Consider the following 19970-nt stretch of genomic DNA (forward strand, 5'->3'; position numbering starts at 1 on the left):
TCACAATAATAACAATAATATAATTGAACATAGTATATGATAAAAAAAATATATTAATATAATAATAATGATATTTACATTTTATTCTTCTTCTTCTTATTATTATTATTATTAGTAGTAGTAGTAGTAGTAATAGTAGTAGTACTACGAGTGAGTAGTAGTAGTAGTAGTATTGTTGCTGTTGTTATGATATTATTATAAGGCTGACAAAATTCCTACAAGCAACTTGTCTTAAACTGTTATAGTGAGATTTACAATGCTGTAGAAAAAAGTATCTCTCAGAATTTAATCAAGAGGTCTGCTGTGGTGAGCGGTTTAGCGCTGCGTGTGGATTACATGACATCACGAATCACAGCGCCAGCGACTCATTCCAAGAGCACCTCGTTTATAAAAAGGAGGGGAAACCACGAGATGTGAAGCGAAGGCAGAGCGCTAGTGGAGGACGTAGCGGCGCCTTCTGTTTCTCCGTATCGTGAACATGGCGGCCCCTGCCTTAACCAGTCGGGCCGGATCTGTCAACAGTCTTGGGAGTAGTCCTACCGCGACGCCCGGTAGCATCAACAATAACAGACTACCGTGCTGTCCTGCGCTTGATTTCAGGTCCGGGGCGAGGATAGAAGAGCTGAACAGGCTTATCCAGGAATTCAGCAAACACGACCAACGCGAATACGATGACCAGCGGGCTCTGGAAATCCACACAGCCAAGGATTTCATCTTTTCTATGCTCGGTAAGAAATGGTTTAATTGAAAGCAAAAGCCCTGTCACCTTTCGAATTAAGATGCAGCTTCTCCATATCGTGACACTATGCCCCTTAACAGATTAGTGTTTTCTGTTTTATTGATCCTTAATTTACGTTAGGATACATGTGGAGTTAATCTGTGCTCATCCCAAAGTGCAAAGTAACGGTGTGCAGTGCGTTTAATACCATGGTCCTTTATCTTCTGCAACGAATCACAGAATCCATATTGGTCGTAAACGATTTTTTCCCCCTTCGACCCGCTTCTCGGACACATATGCAAAAATAATAAGTTTACAGTCGGACGCATACTTGCTCTTAATCCGATTTTCGAGACACTATAAGTGATTATTTCCACATGTTGGATTCTCTCCCCCGCCCTCTGTCTGTGAATGTAAAACTCGGTTCGACATTATGCTATTCGAGACTGCCGCTGACAAAGGTCAGTACCATGGACAGAGAACTCATAAAATGTATACTTTTGTTATCTTGATGAATGGGTTAGCCGGATTCATCGGATAAATCGATTCATCGGTTCAAAAAAATCAAATAATAATCAGCACTCCAAGTAGATGAAATGGTATTAACATACATTTACTTAGTCAATAGCGTATTTGATTACTTATTTAAGCGTTGATGGGCCAGATCTCTGGTTCTGGTTCAGTGTGATCAGAATTGTGTAAGACATGGGTGTGATTTATTGTGCTGCCCAGAACTACACGGCTGAGACTGCTGTCGCTAATTTGATTGGATCGGAGGGTTTACTACACTTGGAGAGCACGAGGGGGCAGAATGAATAATAAAGCGTCAAGAAGGCAAAGGTTAGTGTTGCAGCATTGGTTAGAAACAAAGGATTAAGTGCCTGTCACTGGGGAGGTGGGGTTTGCCAGTTTAATACAGAAATGAATGTAAGAGGTCGATGTGTTTTGTATTTATGTGTTGAAAAAGGCTTAAGCTTTTGCAAACATGGTGCAATTTTTTGGTAAATTCACAGTCCAAAGAAAATGCCATCTTTAAAGCATTTCAACACATCAGTACAACTATTGTATGTTAGGAACAGCACTGGGCTTAGGCACAGCTCCAAAGCACATGATGGAGGGTTTCTTATTGGCCACTGACATTTTTAGTGGAGTGGCTATTTTCAGTGGCAACTCAATAGCCCTGGTTTTTGGTCACAGCCCAAGCGGAAGGGGGTATGACAGCACTGAGCCATCTGTGGGAACCTTGTGACCACTGAGTCGTGTGTGATCTACAGATCTCTCTATCTCTCTCCCCCTCTCCCTCTCTCTCTTAGACACACACACACACACACACACACACACACACACACACACACACACACACACACACACAGACAGAAGCTGTTCTCACACTCCCAACCTTCCCATCCATTTACCGGGGCACAATTCAGACAGCAGGCATGCTGATTGGCCCGCAGTGTCTGTGTTTGCAAATTAGAAAGAGTGAACAAAAGTGACACTGGGGTGTTTGAAACTTTCTGTCTCCATTGGGCAGAAGGACTGAAGGAAGGGGTCGGGGAGGGGGGGGGGGGGGGGGGTCGGGGGGGGTGCAATGATGTATGAATAATCAGAGTTTTTGCCAAAAACAGAGCGAGCTCAGTGTGTAAGGACATAGCGTTGTGGGAACATTTGATAGCGAATGGAGAGAGATTCTCGCTTTAATTGAAAGACATTTCTTTTGTAACTGTGGTATAAAGGGAGAATGGCCAAAGGCTTGGCCTGCCACTGGACACATGCTGCTTCAGGAAGCAAGTTCTACTAGAGACTACCAAATCAAATCAAATCAAATCAAAGTTTATTTGTATAGCGCTTTTCACAACACATGTTGTCACAAAGCGCTTTACAGGATTTAAAAGGTTACCACGGTGGTCTGTTATAGTTTGGTATCTCTGAATCTCTTAATTGCTAAGACTGGCGATCTCATACCTAGTTTTTCTGACATAGTGTGCCATAACACAAGAGTTTTTACTTTCCCCAGAGAAATGGGCTGATTGGGTTATAATATAGTTGTCACATATGAGACACTTGAGCCTGTAGTTCTGCTGTTGCCCTGAAGAGAAAACACAAACACGAGTGGCGGTAAAGTCGGAAAGGCAGAGATGAGAGAACCGGAAGCAGATGGAAAAGGAGGGTCTATTAATGGACTGAGCCACCGTTACTGAACTCAAAGGACACTGGCCCGAACCCTTGTCCCATCTGAAAAGCCGCCATAAATATACGAGCGCATGCCCATGGACGGTAGAGTGGCAAACGACAGCCCGTTTGGTGACAGACCGGGCTGCTTAAAAACCATTAGTCAACTGTAATCGCGTCAAGCTCCCCACTATATCCGCACGAGGCATTAACGGCTTAATACTTCATCTCGAAATATCTGCACTTTTGACCCGAAAACTCCTCCTCCCTGCCGAGTATTCTAGATCCCTCCCTTATTGATCGTCTGCCTTTTTCCAGCACTGGTGTTCTTTCAGGTCCTGTTATTGATCCACTAAAAACTGATGCCAATGAGAGCACAGTGCTATTTACAGGGTAATGGCAGGAGATAAGTCATTGGACAGGATGTGTTGATATTTGGTATAACGCTGTTAACCTGTTATTCACTTGAGTTAAGAAAGTTGAGTTCATCCATTGTCTCAACAAATAAAAGCACTGGTAAACAAATAAACAATCTGAATGTGATTAAGGTACAAAACTTAGCTTTACTAAACGAATAATACATGTTAGAATCTATTGTTTACAAGGGAACCATGTCAGGCTTGTTTAAACGTTGTTTTTACACACCCTATTACTAAACTAGACGGCAGCTGGATACACAATAAAGGAAGTTGCCATGTCTTTTTAAAAGTTTAATCGAATATCTAATTTGAATGTACTAAATCATCCAAAATGTAAATTTACCTCAATATCATTAAGCAGTGTGATATGTTTTGAGATTACTTTCACAGCTGATGAATTCCTTTCTGTTAAAAATCTTTTTCTCTTTTCTGTCCACCTCACCTGTCCATCTCACCTGTCCACCTCACCTGTCCTCTCGTAGGTATGGTACAGAAGCTTGACCAGAAGTTGCCGGTCGCTAACGAGTACCTGCTGTTGTCGGGTGGAGTTCGGGATGGCGTAGTCGACATGGACCTGGATGAGCTGGGCGTGTATAACCGTGGCAGCGACTTCGATATGGCCTTCACCCTGCTGGTCCCCGCACTGAAGTTGCACGACCGCAACCAGCCCGTCACACTGGACATGCGGCACTCGGCGCTGGGCCATTCCTGGCTGAGCCTGCGTCTGTTCGACGAGGGCACCATCACCCGCTGGAGAGACTGCTGCACGCTGGCCGACCACCTCAGCGGCACCACCAACTACTTCTTCTCTCCCACCCTGGTGGCCGACTGGTTCCAGGACGCGGTGGAGCTCGTGCTGGCCGAGGTGCAGCGCAAACCGCAGCGGGGCACGCCGAGGGTGGTGCGGGTGGAGCGCCACGGCACCCTTCTCTCCATGATCCTGGGCGTGGGCAGCAGCCGAATGCTGTACGACATCGTGCCCGTGGTGTCTTTCAAAGGTTGGCCAGCGGTCGCCCAGAGCTGGTTGATGGAGAACCACTTCTGGGACGGTAAAATCACAGAGGAGGAGGTGATCAGTGGCTTCTACCTGCTCCCCACATGTTCATCTTCAGGGCAGAGGGAGAACGAGTGGCGGCTTTCCTTTGCCCGTAGCGAGGTCCAGCTGAAGAAATGCATCGCCCCGGGTCTCATGCAATCGTACCAAGCCTGCAGGTCCATCATCGTCAAGTCGCTGGGCCATCCCACGGCCGTGAGCCCGTACCACTTGCGCAGCATCATGCTTTGGGCCTGCGACCGCCTGCCGCCGAGCTACCTGGCGCAGGACGATTTCGCCGCCCACTTCTTGCTGGGCCTGATCGACGACTTGCAGCACTGCCTCGTCAACAAGACCTGTCCCAATTACTTCATCCCACAATGCAACATGCTGGAGGACCTGTGCGACGAGGCGGCCATGTTTCACGCTCGCAAGCTGGCCCCGGCGCGCGCCGATCCGCTCGAGCACCTGCGCTCCGCCATCGAGCAGGCCAAGGCGGCCAACCGCCTGACCCAAGACGTACAGCGCCGCGGCAGCCCCTCCGGGCTTCCCTCGCCGCGGGCCGACGCCGCCTCCGTCGACCAGCACCAGCCCGACGACCGACTCGCCAAGAAGCTGCAGCAGCTAGTTACCGAAAACCCGGGCAAATCCATCTCCGTGTTCATAAACCCGGACGACGTGTCCCGGCCACACTTCCGCATCGACGACAAGTTCTTCTGAGAAGCAACGCTGCCCCATCCTGTGAGGTCAAGATGCTTCTGGGCGCCTGTGTGCTGGACTGCTTTGAAACAGGACCTGAGTGCCCTTAGCTTGCGTACTGCTCAGACGTGCTGAGAGTTTGCATTCCACGGGGGAGCGTCCTCTGGGAGAAATGCAGACTGAAAATGTAGAAACCGATGTCGTGGAGCCTTTTGAGGATAGGAGACACTAAGCAGTTTTGGTTAGCTATGCTTGGAAATTCAGAATTGCTGTGCACTGCCTAGTGCATTGTATATGATGACAGTTTTTCCACCAATGTATAAGCAATGGATTGCTGCAGGATTTGGAAATACAATTCCAGCAAATTCAGAACAACCGGATGAGCACTGAAAACTACTGAATACAGAATTCAGATGGTTTGCATCATATGATTTTCATTGTGTCAAAATGTGTTTTTTTTTCTCTCTTTGAACAATTTACAAAAAAAGCTCTTACTATTGTAAAACAATGACATAACATGTCAAAGAAAGCCAAACCCTTTTATATCTGGCTAATGGACAACACTCAGATAAAATATTCTTAAGTGCCATTATTGAAATGTAGAATTACACCCAGTAACAGTTCTCTTTCAGCTTTGGAAACTTGTCTTGTATATGACAAGAACTGGTATTTTAAACACAAATCACTGCTGCTGTCAGGAATGAAATGAATGACACTGTTTTTATTTGACTATTTGAAAATGCTGCTTATAGCTACCACTAGCCATTGTAAGTCCACCATAAGCCTGCATATCAAAACAGTTTTTAACACTTATCTTACCAACCACAAATGTAGGATAAATCACTACATCATATCTTCAAGTGAAAATCCCCTTCACCAGTATTGTATTGCCTGTAAATAAACAATTGTGTATGGCTGTTTTTGAAGTGTTGTTGACAAAACAATCTTTGCTTACTTTGTTTTTTCACAAAAACTTTTCTGCAATGCTCAAAAAATACTTAATAAGGCAAACATAATCCAGCTTCTCCTGAGGTCACAGAATATCACCCAAACTTCACCTTTCTCGATGTAATAGTTACAATATAGTTTTGTAACTGCTTTGTACATGTCATTTTACTGATTTTAATATACTCCATTAATATTTATCTGTACATGAAAAAGAGATGGTACAATTTTGACACTTGTGATCTTAGTACGGGGCCAAGCTTCTCAACCTCAGTATCTTCACTACTGCCTTCTAAACATGGACTGTGGACGAGTTCATTTGGAGTCATTAATTTTCCCTGAACCTCCATTTTGTGGACCACTTTATTTCTCCTATTATTTATTAATAAGCTAATTTTGCTCATATCACTCATGTCTTTGCTTTTGAAGTAAAAATTACGATGTCCTGGTATGGATGAGGGTTTCTCTAGGCTTCAGTGTGCAATGGTATGAGGTTTTAAAAAGCTAATAAACTTGCTTATGAGGGCATATTATACTACAGGTGGTGCTCTGTGTTTGCTGCAGTACAAACAAAAGTGTCTAAGAGATTTAAACTCATGCATGCAGACGTGTGGACTCGAGTCACATGACTTGGACTCGAGTCCGACTCGAGTCACTAAACTGATGACTTGTGACTTGACTCGACAACATCACTGAAGACTTGCGACTTGACTTAGACTTTACCTTTACTGACTTGGACTTGGAATCAGACTTGAGCTTTAAGACTTGAAATCCTTATTTTAACATAATAAATAAGTAATATAGAATCACATAACTGGATCATTTTTGTATTAAATGATGCTGTAAAATGTGAACTGCTCAGCTCAGTTTATCCGTAACCTAGCTACAGGTGAAGTTCTGCAGCCGATCGGGGGGGGGGGGGGTTCAGCAGCATTGAATCTTGCTAACTTGCCGAGTTAGCACATTTTGTGATATAACGTCTAGGAAAATTCCACCCCGTGCAACAGCAGCTCATTACATGGTGACCTACACTTCCAAACCAAACAAAAAACGCAGGCGATCTCTCTCTCCCTCTCAGAATACAGCGTCCAATCAGAACTAAACGCTGTCCCGTTTCCGATGCAAACTACCAAGAACTAACAAATCATATGATAATAATGCATGGTGCACAGATACAGAAAGGGTCGTTTTTAAAAAAGGAAGTGATAGTGCTGTGGTGAGTCTAGACATGCTGCTCCTTTCAGTCTAGTTTTGCTGTAGATCTTGTCTCATTGCTAAAAAGCAAATTATGAAGCAGAGACAAGGAATTTCGAGATTCCTGTTTTGCTAAACTCATAAAACAGAAGCACAAACACATTTTTATCAGCACATAATGCATATGCTGCATAGTTTGTGCATAATATGAAGCTAATTATGTAAGCAATAAGAATATTTACAATCTAACCTTAAAACTGACCCCCACTGTGAATTAAGTCATCAAAAATGACAGTTTTGTCACATAAAAAAGGGAACAAGTAAATAAAAACTTCCTTGTCAGGACCATATTTGTAACTGTGAAAATATAATTCTCAGGTTTTCCTATAACAAAGGTGAACACGGGTTTTGCAGCTAAAGTGGGTTAATATCAGTTTTGTCCATGCAAGATTTTCTCTGCCACCTGCTGAGAATTGCCAAGCAGCACATTATTGAAGACTTGTCTCAAAGGTGCTTCACCCAAACTTCATTCCCCAGAATCCCTAGCATCGAAATTCACCCTCAAATATGTCAAATCACTCTTACATACATATGCCTTACATGAGTGTGCCTTACAGATACATGCCCTATGTGTGTGCCTTACAGGTACATACCTTACATGTGTGTGCCTTACAGGTACATGCCTTACATGCGTGTGCCTTACATGTGTGTGCCTTACAGGTACATGCCTTACATGCATGTGCCTTACAGGTACATGCCTTACAGGTACATGACTTACATGTGTGTGCGTTACAGGCACAAGCCTTACAGGTACATGCCTTACATGCGTGTGCCTTACAGGTACATGCCTTACAGGTACATGACTTACATGTGTGTGCGTTACAGGCACAAGCCTTACAGGTACATGCCTTACAGGTACATGCCTGTGCCTTACAGGCATGTGCATAACATTCAGTCACTGTTTGCACATGTCACTAAGGTGATTATCAAAGAGGTGTACAGATTGTTGTATCTTTGTCCGGCCGAAACGGCCTTGGGCCTCTAGTTTCAGCATAAAACACAGAAATGGCGATCGAATAGCAGCATCCAGTTCTTTTTTTAACTGCTTAGGTAACACAAGCCGTTATTCCAGCATCCCTGCATACTGCTGACATTGCCACTGCAGACTTTGATCAATGAGAGTGCTAGGTAACACCCTTCTTATTAATTTATTTATTTTCACCCAAACATAACTGGATGTTGGTACATTAGTTGCTGGTGTGGACATTACCCATAAGTTACTCACTGTTGGCATGGTGACAGACTCTTTACATCGCAAAAGCATTCATTGTCTGAAGATATGAAGAAGTCATCACAACTTAGAATAGAATGGTTAGAATCGTAGGCTGTTAGTTAGAAAGAGAAAACGTATGGCTAATCTATACATCTGTAGCTGTATTCAGATAGTTTGCATTGGCAGCGTCGACTCCCCTCACCTTATAGACGACACTACCTCACAACACAACAGCTGCATCATCACAGCAGTACCCCAGAAAAGCTGTTCATAAACAGGTAAAAAAAAAAAAAAAAAAAACTTACGCCTTCACAAGACATTTTTTCCTCATTCACACTCTGTGTCTCTTTCTCTTTCCCCTCGTACCTCCCCCGCCCCTGGTGTGGGGTAAAAACCGAGGCAGAACCCTGTACACCATATAGCTCTGTCACGATAACGGCTCTATAACAGACCTGATCGATTACAGTGCGTCCCTCTGTCCGGTCCGAGGAGCTCAGACGCATCCCGAAACAGCTCTGAACCACATCACCCCCACCAGCTCCTTCTCTGAATCACCAAGGGCTAGAGCGACATGGAAAAAGCCGGTAAGGAACTTTAAAGACATGTTTTTATCTCTTCACGCCGGGAGAGTTTGCTTGCTGGACTCTGGAAAACTGCTGTTGAGCCGTTTTGAGTGTGGACTGCGGAATCGACGAGTTCAGATGGGTTTGGCTTTCGGTTCATTGCAGCAGTGGACCAAAACAGCTTCACTATTTGACTTGAACCGCACGGACATTAAAGAAAAAAATGTCAGAACTATTTCTTATCATTTATTTACAGGCGAGTTTGGCAGTCTGCAGATGTGATTGACGTTAGGAAACTGTGCCAAGAAACATGCATGTGCTTGAAAAGGCATGCGATAAGAACACTTGCAGCGTGTAGTCCTTATTTACATTACTGACTTAATCTAAACAATGTGTGATTTAACCATTTGAATAAATATATAGAGCCTGTTTACTGGGAGAAATACTCCAGATTAAGCCAGGTGCCTTGAAAAAAGTGCTGGCTGTTCACCTTTGAGGCGACACCGTGCCGGTGACGTACAAGCCGCTCGTCAGCATGCGCGTGCACAGCTTCTTTACTCAGCTAGAAAAGCCCGAAATTTTTGCCTTAGTTAGGGAGTTGTTTTCGCTGCTCGTAGTGGCCAATACTCTTAGAGGTATCGCGAAAGTTTAGTTGACGTTCACAGGGTACTTTACAAAGCTGCTTAAATAAAGTAAGGTACGCTGTTAGGGACGTCTGGGTCGCGTTATCCTGTTATCCTTGTTATATTCCCATTTGATATTATGTGCATGTGCTCTTTGTCAGCATAAGGAGAGACAGCCAGTGGAAGGGAAACTTTACTATTTGCAGTCACTTATTACTCCATATAAAGGCTGAGATATACTTTTCGCGGCATAAATGCGCGCTGGTCCACGCGAGCAAATATCCAATTGAACTACCGCTTTCATCCTCGCACTGTTCTCCGAAACTGCAGGTGGCAGTGCAAACACGATCGATTTAACAAACTGAAGCGCCATGCTGTAAAGACACGAAGGCAGTTCTTATCAAGAATCGGCCACAGTAGACCACGGATCATTTAATATATAGTTACTGTGGCTGTTCTTCCTTGTTCATATTGTGTGTGTTGAGTGTGTGTGTGTGTGTGTGTGTGTGTGTGTGTGTGTGTGTGTGTGTGTGTGTGTGTGTGTGTGTTTGTGTGTGTGTGTGTGTGACCCTAACGTCAGTATCAGTATCTTAGTTTATGTGCTAATGAATGTCAAATCTAAACATCTCCTGCAATCATATTACGAGTTTGGTAGTTGAACGTGGCCAATATTACTTCTCACTAGTAATATTACCAGTAGTAATAGTATAGTATAGTGGCCCGAGTAAAAAGCAGTTGTTTTAGCATTTTGATAGTAAGAACATGGGTGAAATTATTGCATTAGTTGGTGGTGTTTTGCAAGTTAAGTTATGACGTAGATCCACTGTAATTGTATAATATTATATACAAGTGCCAAGGGAAATGACTGGTCAAATGTAGCTATGTTCTGTTTCTATATCGTACCATGCATACACACATACATCCATAAGCATTAATGTATGCCCATAAATACAACCTAAACATACAAATGCACAATAACTCAGATCAAAACATACATGTCCACATCCAGATACACGTGCATCTAACGTGCATGCTCTCACATGCACACACACACACGCCTCCAACTTGTGTGAAGTAAGTCAGAGTCTGTGCTAACATGCTGTGATGGACGGTCCTTTAAAGTGTGGTGTTGCATCCTGAATCTCCAGCGTTCTGACCGACACTCTGACAGGAGACATGATAGATTCATCTTTCCTTCCTTAACCTACCCCTGTTGAACAGGTATTGTCAAGTTACAAAACGAATGATATGCATATGACCATGTGATGCAGTATCACATATCACTTATGGGGCTAGCACACATTACCACGTTCCTCTGTTGAACATTTTGGTTCTTTGAGCCCCATTTGGTGTTTTCATTGATTCTGTTAATACTAGAATGCGTCCCAGCTGCTCGCGGTACTGTTGTCTGTCCCTGAACCTCTTGATGCTTCTTCACACAGAACAGCATATGCACAGGCTTAAAGACGACAGCTGCTGTAAAGATTGTCAGCCCACTCACCGTATGGAGCTACAGCTCAATAAGTCAGAGTCACTGGGAAATCGTGGACCAATGGCCAGCGTTGGATAGCAGGCAGTCAGGCGAGAGCAGACGCAGCGAGGAGATGCAACAGAATCACATTCACAACACATTTAGCCAAACTGCTACCGGTCTCTCTCATCTCCCACTCTCCACCTTTCTACAGGCCATGGGTGGACACACACGGTGCCCAAGGTGAGCGACCACAGCACGACAGGATGGAACATTGATGCTATGACCAACGTCCCCTAAAAGTTGTTATCACTCCCACCCAGGACTAAATTTAGCCCACCACAACAGAGGACCTACACCTCCACGGTGATGTCTGACACTCATCTGTACTGATCTCAGCCTAGAAATGGTCATTTTCTGAAATCAAATTGTGTGATCAGTCATCAAACTAACTGCTACCTACAAAAGACAACCACACCCAGTGGTGACCTAGCAGAGCCTTCCAGAGACCAGATGATACTGGATGTCACGGGGAACATGCTGAGTGAGTTTCAAGTCATGAAGGAGCTTTTTTGGACTTCACCCCCCTACAGACCCCCAAAAGATGTCTTCCAGCAAGCTCAGCAAGATCATTCTCATGATTTCATTTTGGGCAATGTAATTAGAACAATACCTACCCTCCGCAGAACCATACACAGCTACATTCTGAGTATCAGACAGATACACCTACCTGTTAGCACAATCAGCAGGCTCCTTCAGAGCTGAGTAGGGCTGTATTTACTCACCTTCTTCAGGCTGTCAGTAGACACCCTCTGCCTGGATAAGGTTGCCCTTTGAGGGCCCATTGCATGCCCATGTACAGTCTGCCATTACCGATAGCACTAGCCAAGGTCCCTGTTACGACTACTCTAGGCAATAGCCCTAACAAAACAAAGAGAACGGGTCCTTTCTTCCCGTTTGGGCCATATTAATAAGCATCACTATTTACACGAACATTTATGATGTACATATTGTGTATATATATATATATATATATATATATATATATATATATATATATATATATATATATATATATATATATACAGTGCCCTCCATAATTATTGGCACCCCTGGTTAAGATGTGTTCTTTAGCTTCTTATAAATTGAGTTTTTTTTCTAAATAATATAGGACCACGATGGAAAAAAGAGTAAAATCCAACCTTTAACTCAAGTGCATTTATTCAGTAGGAAAAAAATCCCACATTAAGAAATAATTGTTTAACATCAAATAATGTGTGCCACAATTATTAGCACCTAGCACCCCTGATAATACTTTGTACAACCCCCTTTTGCCAACAAAACAGCACCTAATCTTCTCCTATAATGTTTCACAAGATGGGTGAACACAGAAAGAGGGATCTTCGACCATTCCTCTTTGCACAATCTCTCTAAATCATCCAGCGACCTGGGTCCTCTCCTCTGCACTCTCCTCTTCAGCTCACCCCACAGGTTTTCAATGGGGTTGAGGTCTGGGGACTGAGATGGCCATGGGAGGAGCTTGATTCTGTGTGTGGTCAACCATTTCTGTGTAGATCTTGCCATATGTTTAGGGTCATTATCTTGCTGAAAGACCCAGTGACGACCCATCTTCAGCTTTCGGGCAGAAGCCACCAGATTTTGTTTTAAAATGTCCTGGTATTTCAAAGCATTCATGATGCCATGCACCCTAACAAGGTTCCCTGGGCCTTTGGAAGAGAAGCAGGCCCACAGCATCACTGATCCTCCCCCGTATTTCACAGTGGGCATGAGGTGCTTTTCTGCATACTCATCTCTTGTGTTATGCCAGACCCACTTACAGCATTTGTTGCCAAAAAGCTCTATCTTTGTTTCATCTGACCAAAGCACATGGTCCCAGTTGAAGTTCCAGTACTGCTTAGCAAACTCCAAACGTTTTTGTTTATGATTGAGAGTGAGAAAAGGTTTTTTCTGTGCATGCCTCCCAAACAGCTTGTTAACGTGTAGATAGCGCCTGATGGTTGTTTTGGAGACTTCGTGACCCTAAGATGCTACCATTTGTTGCAGTTCTGTAACAGTTAGCTTTGGAGAACTTTTTATTTCTCTTATCATCCTCCTCACTGTGCGTGGTGGCAAAATAAACTTGCGTCCTCGTCCAGACTTGTTTACCACTGTCCCAGTTGTTTTAAACTTCTTAATAATTCCTCTGACAGTAGATATGGACAGGTGTAGGCGAGTGGCTATTTTCTTGTAGCCATTGCCTGACTTGTGAAGGTCAACACACATCTGCCTTACTTGAATGCTATGTTCCTTTGTCTTTCCCATGTTGAAGAGAAATGGCCTCTGTGTCATGTCATAATTATACCCCAGGGAAACAGGAAGTTGTAAATTGCTAATTAAATGTTCCTACATACTCTGATTAACTTCGTGAACTACTGTAGAAGTGACAGAAATTCTTTAATTACATTTATTTCCTAAGAATTGTTAGGGGTGCCAATAATTGTGGAACAGGTGATTTTATGAAGAATAATTATTTCTTAGCCAGGGATTTTATTTTCTCCCTTAAACTTCACTTGAGTTAAAGGTTACATTTTTCTACAATTGTCAGTGTAAGAGTATGTTTCCACAATAACAATTAAATTTATTAGAAGCTAAAGAACACATCTTAACCAGGGGTGCCAATAATTATGGAGGGCACTGTATATATATATATATATATATATATATATATATATATACTGTGTCTTGGGCAGAAAACAGCCAATCCGCATCAACCAGGAAGAGAGAGAGTAACATGGTGGGAGGAGAGACACATCTGGACCTGGAGTGTCAGACACGAACATCGGTCGTAACAGTCCTCATCAAGCCATACCTGATGTTGTGTCTAAAGGTCCTAGTGACTTCACACAACTGGGAATAGTCTTCAGGAATATCCTGACGCCACGGACCTATTCAGATGTCAAATATTGTTGGATCATATGAAATGAGAAGAGTTAGACTTGCCTAATAGCAGACTTGTTGCTGAACTCCTCATGCCTATATTCAGACATAATGGAAGCCTTATCCAAGAGGTTTGATCAGTCGTTCTAATTAGCCCTGAAGAAGATCGCCCAGGTAATGGATTCCCCAGATATAAAATGCGGAGACACAAGAGGCATTTGACCACTTCACCTTGCACATTAGAGCCCTTGTGGAGTTACTTTTTGATTTTGACGTCCTTCAGTAAGGAACAGATCACGGATCTGAACAAAATGACACAATTGCCGCTGCGGTTGTGAACACCAAGTGGCCCAGTCAACGATGAAGAAGCCATGTGGAATTGGTCAGATGAAACATCTTTTATCTAACATGAAGTCAGCACCAAGGGAACTAGAGAAAATTCCTTATTGGTTACGTCTGAGGATGCCTCAGTTTGTGGACTGATCTGCTGAGAGGAAGATGTGTTCTCATCGAGGTTATTAGGGTTCTTTTACGTTATAAGGCAAAGTCAGTGCAGACAGTGTCTCAGCAGCCCAGAATTCCCAAGAGTTCCTAAACAACATCAGAAGATCATCCTCCTGTAAATATTAACAAGACTCACCTGTTACTTATTCTGTCAGTCTTACTCTCACCAGATTAATTCTGTCATTGTGAAGTATCCTGTTTTTTCTGTTTATAATCGTCCGCTGTGTATTTTTGGATTCTGATTCTGGTTTGCCCTTAAGAAATAATATATTTCTTTCTGGTTATGACCCAGTTTTTTTAATTATTCTGCTATTTAGTTTATTAAAGTGATTTTGCATGCATCTGTTTGTTCACTTTGCATTACACCCTTCGAGATAATTCATACCCTGCAGATATCTTAAGAAAGTATAATTACTTGAGATGATGCAACTGCCCTTTGCAGGGCTTTGAGAATGTATATGTCTCACTCCTCATATGTTCATATGGTGGTGGTGATGGTGTGGGCATTGCAAGGACCAGCAAAACTTACAGAAACTAAGCTGCAACCTCAACTGATGAGATGTAGAACTGATGAGACACATGAAGAGATTATGGAAAATAAGACTAAATTCTTCACCAAGAAACAGGTCACTTGGTATAGAGGAGAGGAGCAGGAATCTATTAAGAGTTTGGAGTGAGTAAATACTGATTGCATTACTCCATGGAAGTAAATAAAATTATTTGCTTTGCTACACCACTGCTACATAAGAAGGACCGTCAAGGAGGGTGATGGCAAGCAATGTCAATGGCAGTGATGGCGATGGCAATGTCTACTGTGGGGAGACCCACAACCAGCGATATTGGTGAGATGCTCCACCAGGTTTTGCTTCTACCAAAGGAAAAGTCCCTCCTGAGGCCTAGCTGGGGCAACACAAGGAAAGATTACGGCCCAAAAAATTTACAAATGTCAGATTCTGCCCTTCAAGATGACTTGCGTCTTTTCAGAGACTTGCCTTGCCATGCCTTATCCCTGGACACAGTGGAGACAAATGTGAGGGTTTCTATGTGGACAACTACCTCCAGAGTTTGCCCTCAGTCCAGGAAGCACAACATTTGCTCAATAGTTGCTTTGTGTACACCTTGCTCTGGGAGCTTTCAACATTTGCCAGTGGGCATGTAATACTCCAGACATGGACGTAATTTTGTAATAAAAAGTGGGGGGGGGCATGGATTCGTCGCTATTTAAATATTTGGTTTTAACCGTAAAAACTGGGGGGGACCAACACCGGCTTTTGAAAAAGTGGGGGGGACATGTCCCCCCCGTCCCCCCCCAAATTACGTCCGTGACTCCAGATGTGACCAGTTGCTTGCCTCCACCGGCCAGATTAGCCAGACTGTGGCCCTCACAATGCAAGACAGATCCACATGAATCCACCCTCAGCCTCAAATGGCAACCATGAGATATGCCAACCAAGTACTGGCACACTAGTATGAGCCTCTCAGGGTGCAAAATGCCCCCAATACCTGATATCTCCATGATATCCACATATTCAGTGAAGCCTCAGAAGAGGCATGTGGATCGATGGCGTACCCAGAGCCGGAGTGGCTAATCGGGAGATTCGGGAGGATTCCCAATGGGCTGGCTCATGTCAATCTCTAGTTTGGGCCGATTGGGAGGGAAATTTTTTTTTTCGCCCTGGGCGTACCTACGCTCAGAAGACGGGAGTGGGAAAAGTGCATCTCACTTTTCTAATGGCCAGGTCGTGTGTAGCCAAAATGCCAAGACTGGAGATTTGTGCTGCCCCAACAGGTGCACAGTTGGCCAAGCTACCTTGCCCATATGAGGGGTTACTTTGTTGACGGATTCCACTGATTCCAGTCTTGCAATGGTTACACTGAGTCCTGTCACTTTAAGGTGTTTGTGGGTATTTAACGAGATGACAGAGTATGACAGAGATAGTGAGCTCAAGCAAGTAGAACCTTGATTTCGGCATTGTGCGCTCTATCGTATTGGAACCCAGTCACTCGACAACACAGATGCTCATCCGTGATCACGATGAGCGCTTGTGCCGCTCAGGGCCGACGTGTTGGTGGCGCTCCGCTGAGAGTTATGGGTCGTGAGAGTGCTTCAAAAGCACCAGTGAACATGATCTGAGAGGGCTGGCGAGGGAAATCAAAACCAGCATACCAGTTGATCCTGTCTTTCCTGTCATCCTGCCCTCCTGACCAAATGACTCCCTACCCCAAGTACTGTACCCTGAATCTGAGTGCATCAGCGGGAGGAGATGAAGGCACACACAGGTGTTAGCCCACTGATTCTGAGACTCCATTTTCAACCATTACTCGCTGAGATTGCCGACCGCAGGGAAGTGGCAAACTGATTTTCAGACCAGAGCGGCCGTGATATTGGTTGACCCACAATTACCACGTTCAACCTGGCAGATTGGAAGAGTGGTGAGAGACTTTTCTGGGGCTGACAGTTGGATGAGAACGGCAGAGGTCCGTATGAAGGATCTGGTCTACACTAGACCAATCACTCACCTGATGGTGCTCTCCAAGGTGCTTAATGATGAGGACAACAGGTTAGCTAGGTTAGCCATTCCACAGAACAAATGCTGGGCCAAGTCCACAGTAGTTGATTTGGTACTTTGTATGTGTAAACATAGGTGAATCTATCACATTCTTCCTGTTACAGGGTGGTGTTTTCAAAGTAATTGTATTGTTTTATTATAGTAGATTATAGTGTGAGTGCATATGATTGCATACAAGTGTCTAGTACTGTTAACAAGGAAAATTAATGGTGGAATGTATGTTCTTTTTCAAAATCACGCATGCATACATCCATATACATAAAATGCATGAATACACGTACAAATCCACAAATAACCCAGATAAAAACATCCCCATATCCACCCATTCATATACATGTGTGCCTCACGTGCATGTCCTCACGTGCACACACAAACCTCCGACTTGTACAAGGTCAGCCTGAGTCTGTGTGCAAACCTGCTGTGTTGGGCGCTCCATTAAAGTGTTGAATTGCATCCTGAATCTCCAGTGCTCTGACACTCTGAAGGGAGACAGTACGATACAACCACCTAATCTTTCCTTTCTTTACCTACCCCTATTGAACAGGCATTGTCAAGGTTCAAAATGAATGATATGCACGTGACCATGTGATGCAGTGTCACTTGTATCATTTATGGGGCTAGCACACGTCACCAGAAGTGGTGCAGTTGTGTCTATGGTGTCTACACTGTTGTGACAGTGGTATACACAAAGCTTTAGACTTGACCTTTAGGCCCTCCAAGAATAATGCAACACAAAAGTGTTTAGTTGCTGGTTTAAGCCCCCATGATGCCACAGCCTTGTGTGTCCTGGAGACAAAAGATAGAAAATTGGGGCTCTCTGGCTGGGAGGCGTTGTATTACTGTGGCAGTCGAGTGTTCATTGTGACAGTAGCTAGTGGGGGTGCCTGTTTTGTTTGCTTGTGCTTGCTAACAAGGGCAATTAGTGCTGTTTTCTGAATTTGCTGAGCTGGGCACTATGGGAAGCCGTTTAAAAAAATATGGGGTTTTTTTTTGGGGGGGGGGGGGTGCAACATGAGCATACTGGTGACTTGCATGCTGTGCATCAGTGCGTGTATGTGCAGAGCTTTGCCTCATGGAAGAGCCTTGAATCTTGCCCTGGTTTGCTGCTGATGTAGGCCAGTATTCTCCGAGGCACCGCAAAGTCTTAATAATTCAGGTTCATGGGGTAGGTTAAAACAACTGCCTACAAAGAAGCAGTTTGGGACGTTGAACAGGACACACGCACAGCCATCACTTGTACCTTTCCATGGTATCCTCTGTCCTCTTTTGATATGATACACCAGTGTTCATGATGGATCGAGTGCCCTTTGTCAGCAGAAGGAAAGAGAGACAGATTGAACTGTGTGCAGTCACTTGATACTCACTTTTGCTTTCCACAGCGTCACTATGCTTGACCTGTAGTGCCACCGAGTGGTACGATAGAAATGCATTTGCCCTATTGAGCCAGTGTGAGCTTGATGATTTGATCCCCACTGATGTCACAGCCATTCGTGGATGGGAGTTTAAGGGAGCAGGACTGGCATTGTTCTCTAGGAGGGAGGGGTTGCATTGCAGTCACACTCTACGACAGTAGCTAGTTGTGTACGTGTGTATGTGTGTGTGTGTGTGCTTGGTGGTGAGGGGGGGTTGGTGTCCCCCCCCCCCCCCCCCCCCCCCCCCCCCAAGAGTGCTGAGCTGCATTCTGTTGTGGCGTGATGTGGCATTTTGCCTTGTGTCTTGGAGGAAATGCTCCTCACAGCATGCGGCATGGTTGGTAGTTGTTGTAAGGCGCGGAGGAGTTAACTAGATCTTGTGTGGCAGTTTGTATGGTAACTAAAAACTGAGAAATTCTTTTGTTCTCCATAAAGCAGTGTGTCTCATTTCACTTTTTGTCATAAATCACATTGTGCTCTCATGTCTCCAGTACCAGTGTCCTCTCATGTTTCCTGTCCCAGTGTCCTCTCATGTTTCCTGTCCCAGTGTCCTCTCATGTCTTCCCATGCAACATCATCGCTCTTTGCCTCTCGTATGCCGTCTCACAGGTGACATTTGGTTTTAAAGTTGGAGTACCAACCAGTGAGCACACACACAGATCGACCTCAGCTGACTAAATACTGAGCTGTGAGTGTATCGGCTTATTTATACAACGCAGCACTTTCCAAATTCTGCGTGGGAGAGAGAAAGCAACACGTTTCTCTTTGTGAAAGCCTCCATAGGTGACGTGTCCTATAAATGTTATGTGAGGTGATGACAGGGTTACAGGAAACTCTGCCTGGTTAGCAGGAAACGATCCTCAGCAGCACAATGAAGTGTGTTGCGTTCACACTGTCCTGCCCGTCCTCTAGCTTGTACCTGTCTGAGGTCACGTTTGCATCCCTCTCTCCCTCTCTGCGCTCATTTTTTTAAATTCTGGATTTATGATGTCGTTATGTTCAAATTAATCTAACATCATGTCCTGTTTACATATTTCCTCACAATCAACAACTGATAAATCTGGTGTTTTCTGCATAGCCCCAATTTGACCTGCTTATGTTTAACATAAACCAATGAATGTATCGTGATATCAATGCCAATTAAATATCAAATTTCAAAGCTGCAGTTGTATTGTGCTTTGTGGCAGCCTGCTGCCAGTGTGGAATTTCTCTCACATCGCTTTGTTCTGTCTGTCTTTCCCCACCTGTTTTCACTCCATCCCCCCCTCCTTATTTATCCTGCTGGTTGTTCTTGTTAATTTATGCATTTGCAACAGACTTTAATCCTTCAGAAATCTAATTAGTAATCCAAAATCTCCATTTCATTGTTGCTGGATTGTGATAGACTGAACATTTCTCTCCTGGTTTTAGAATAAAACCATCTGTTTTTCAAAAAGT

General features: G+C 44.0%; 2 protein-coding genes across 3 annotated transcripts in view; both read left to right on the forward strand.

Annotated features, from left to right (window-relative positions):
• The first annotated feature begins 306 nt into the window (after window positions 1-306).
• mb21d2 (Mab-21 domain containing 2) lies at window positions 307-6764 on the forward strand. Of its 2 annotated transcripts, XM_076981815.1 has the most exons (3): window positions 588-728; window positions 1451-1558; window positions 3792-6764. In XM_076981815.1, the coding sequence occupies exon 3, from the start codon at window positions 3794-3796 to the stop codon at window positions 5060-5062; it is 1269 nt and encodes a 422-aa protein (XP_076837930.1). In that variant the 5' UTR covers window positions 588-728; window positions 1451-1558; window positions 3792-3793; the 3' UTR covers window positions 5063-6764. The 2 variants fall into 2 exon arrangements, with proteins under 2 accessions (XP_076837929.1, XP_076837930.1); XM_076981814.1 differs by lacking the exon at window positions 1451-1558 and having other exon boundaries at window positions 307-728.
• A 2146-nt stretch (window positions 6765-8910) lies between these two features.
• Window positions 8911-19970, forward strand: part of fgf12a (fibroblast growth factor 12a) — a 37158-nt gene continuing 26098 nt past the window's right edge. The window contains exon 1 of the mRNA XM_076981825.1: window positions 8911-9037. Within this exon, the coding sequence (XP_076837940.1) occupies window positions 9025-9037 (13 nt within the window). The 5' untranslated portion in view covers window positions 8911-9024. The remainder of the gene's footprint in view (window positions 9038-19970) is intronic.

Source organism: Brachyhypopomus gauderio, chromosome 19, assembly GCF_052324685.1.
Source record: "Brachyhypopomus gauderio isolate BG-103 chromosome 19, BGAUD_0.2, whole genome shotgun sequence".
NCBI lineage: Eukaryota > Metazoa > Chordata > Actinopteri > Gymnotiformes > Hypopomidae > Brachyhypopomus > Brachyhypopomus gauderio.

Bases quoted from the DNA above. Each gene is read 5' to 3' on its own strand.
- mb21d2 (XM_076981814.1), top strand. From the start codon at position 479: ATGGCGGCCCCTGCCTTAACCAGTCGGGCCGGATCTGTCAACAGTCTT. The intron at 729-3,791 runs GTAAGAAATGGT...GTCCTCTCGTAG, and splicing joins TTTCATCTTTTCTATGCTCG to GTATGGTACAGAAGCTTGAC.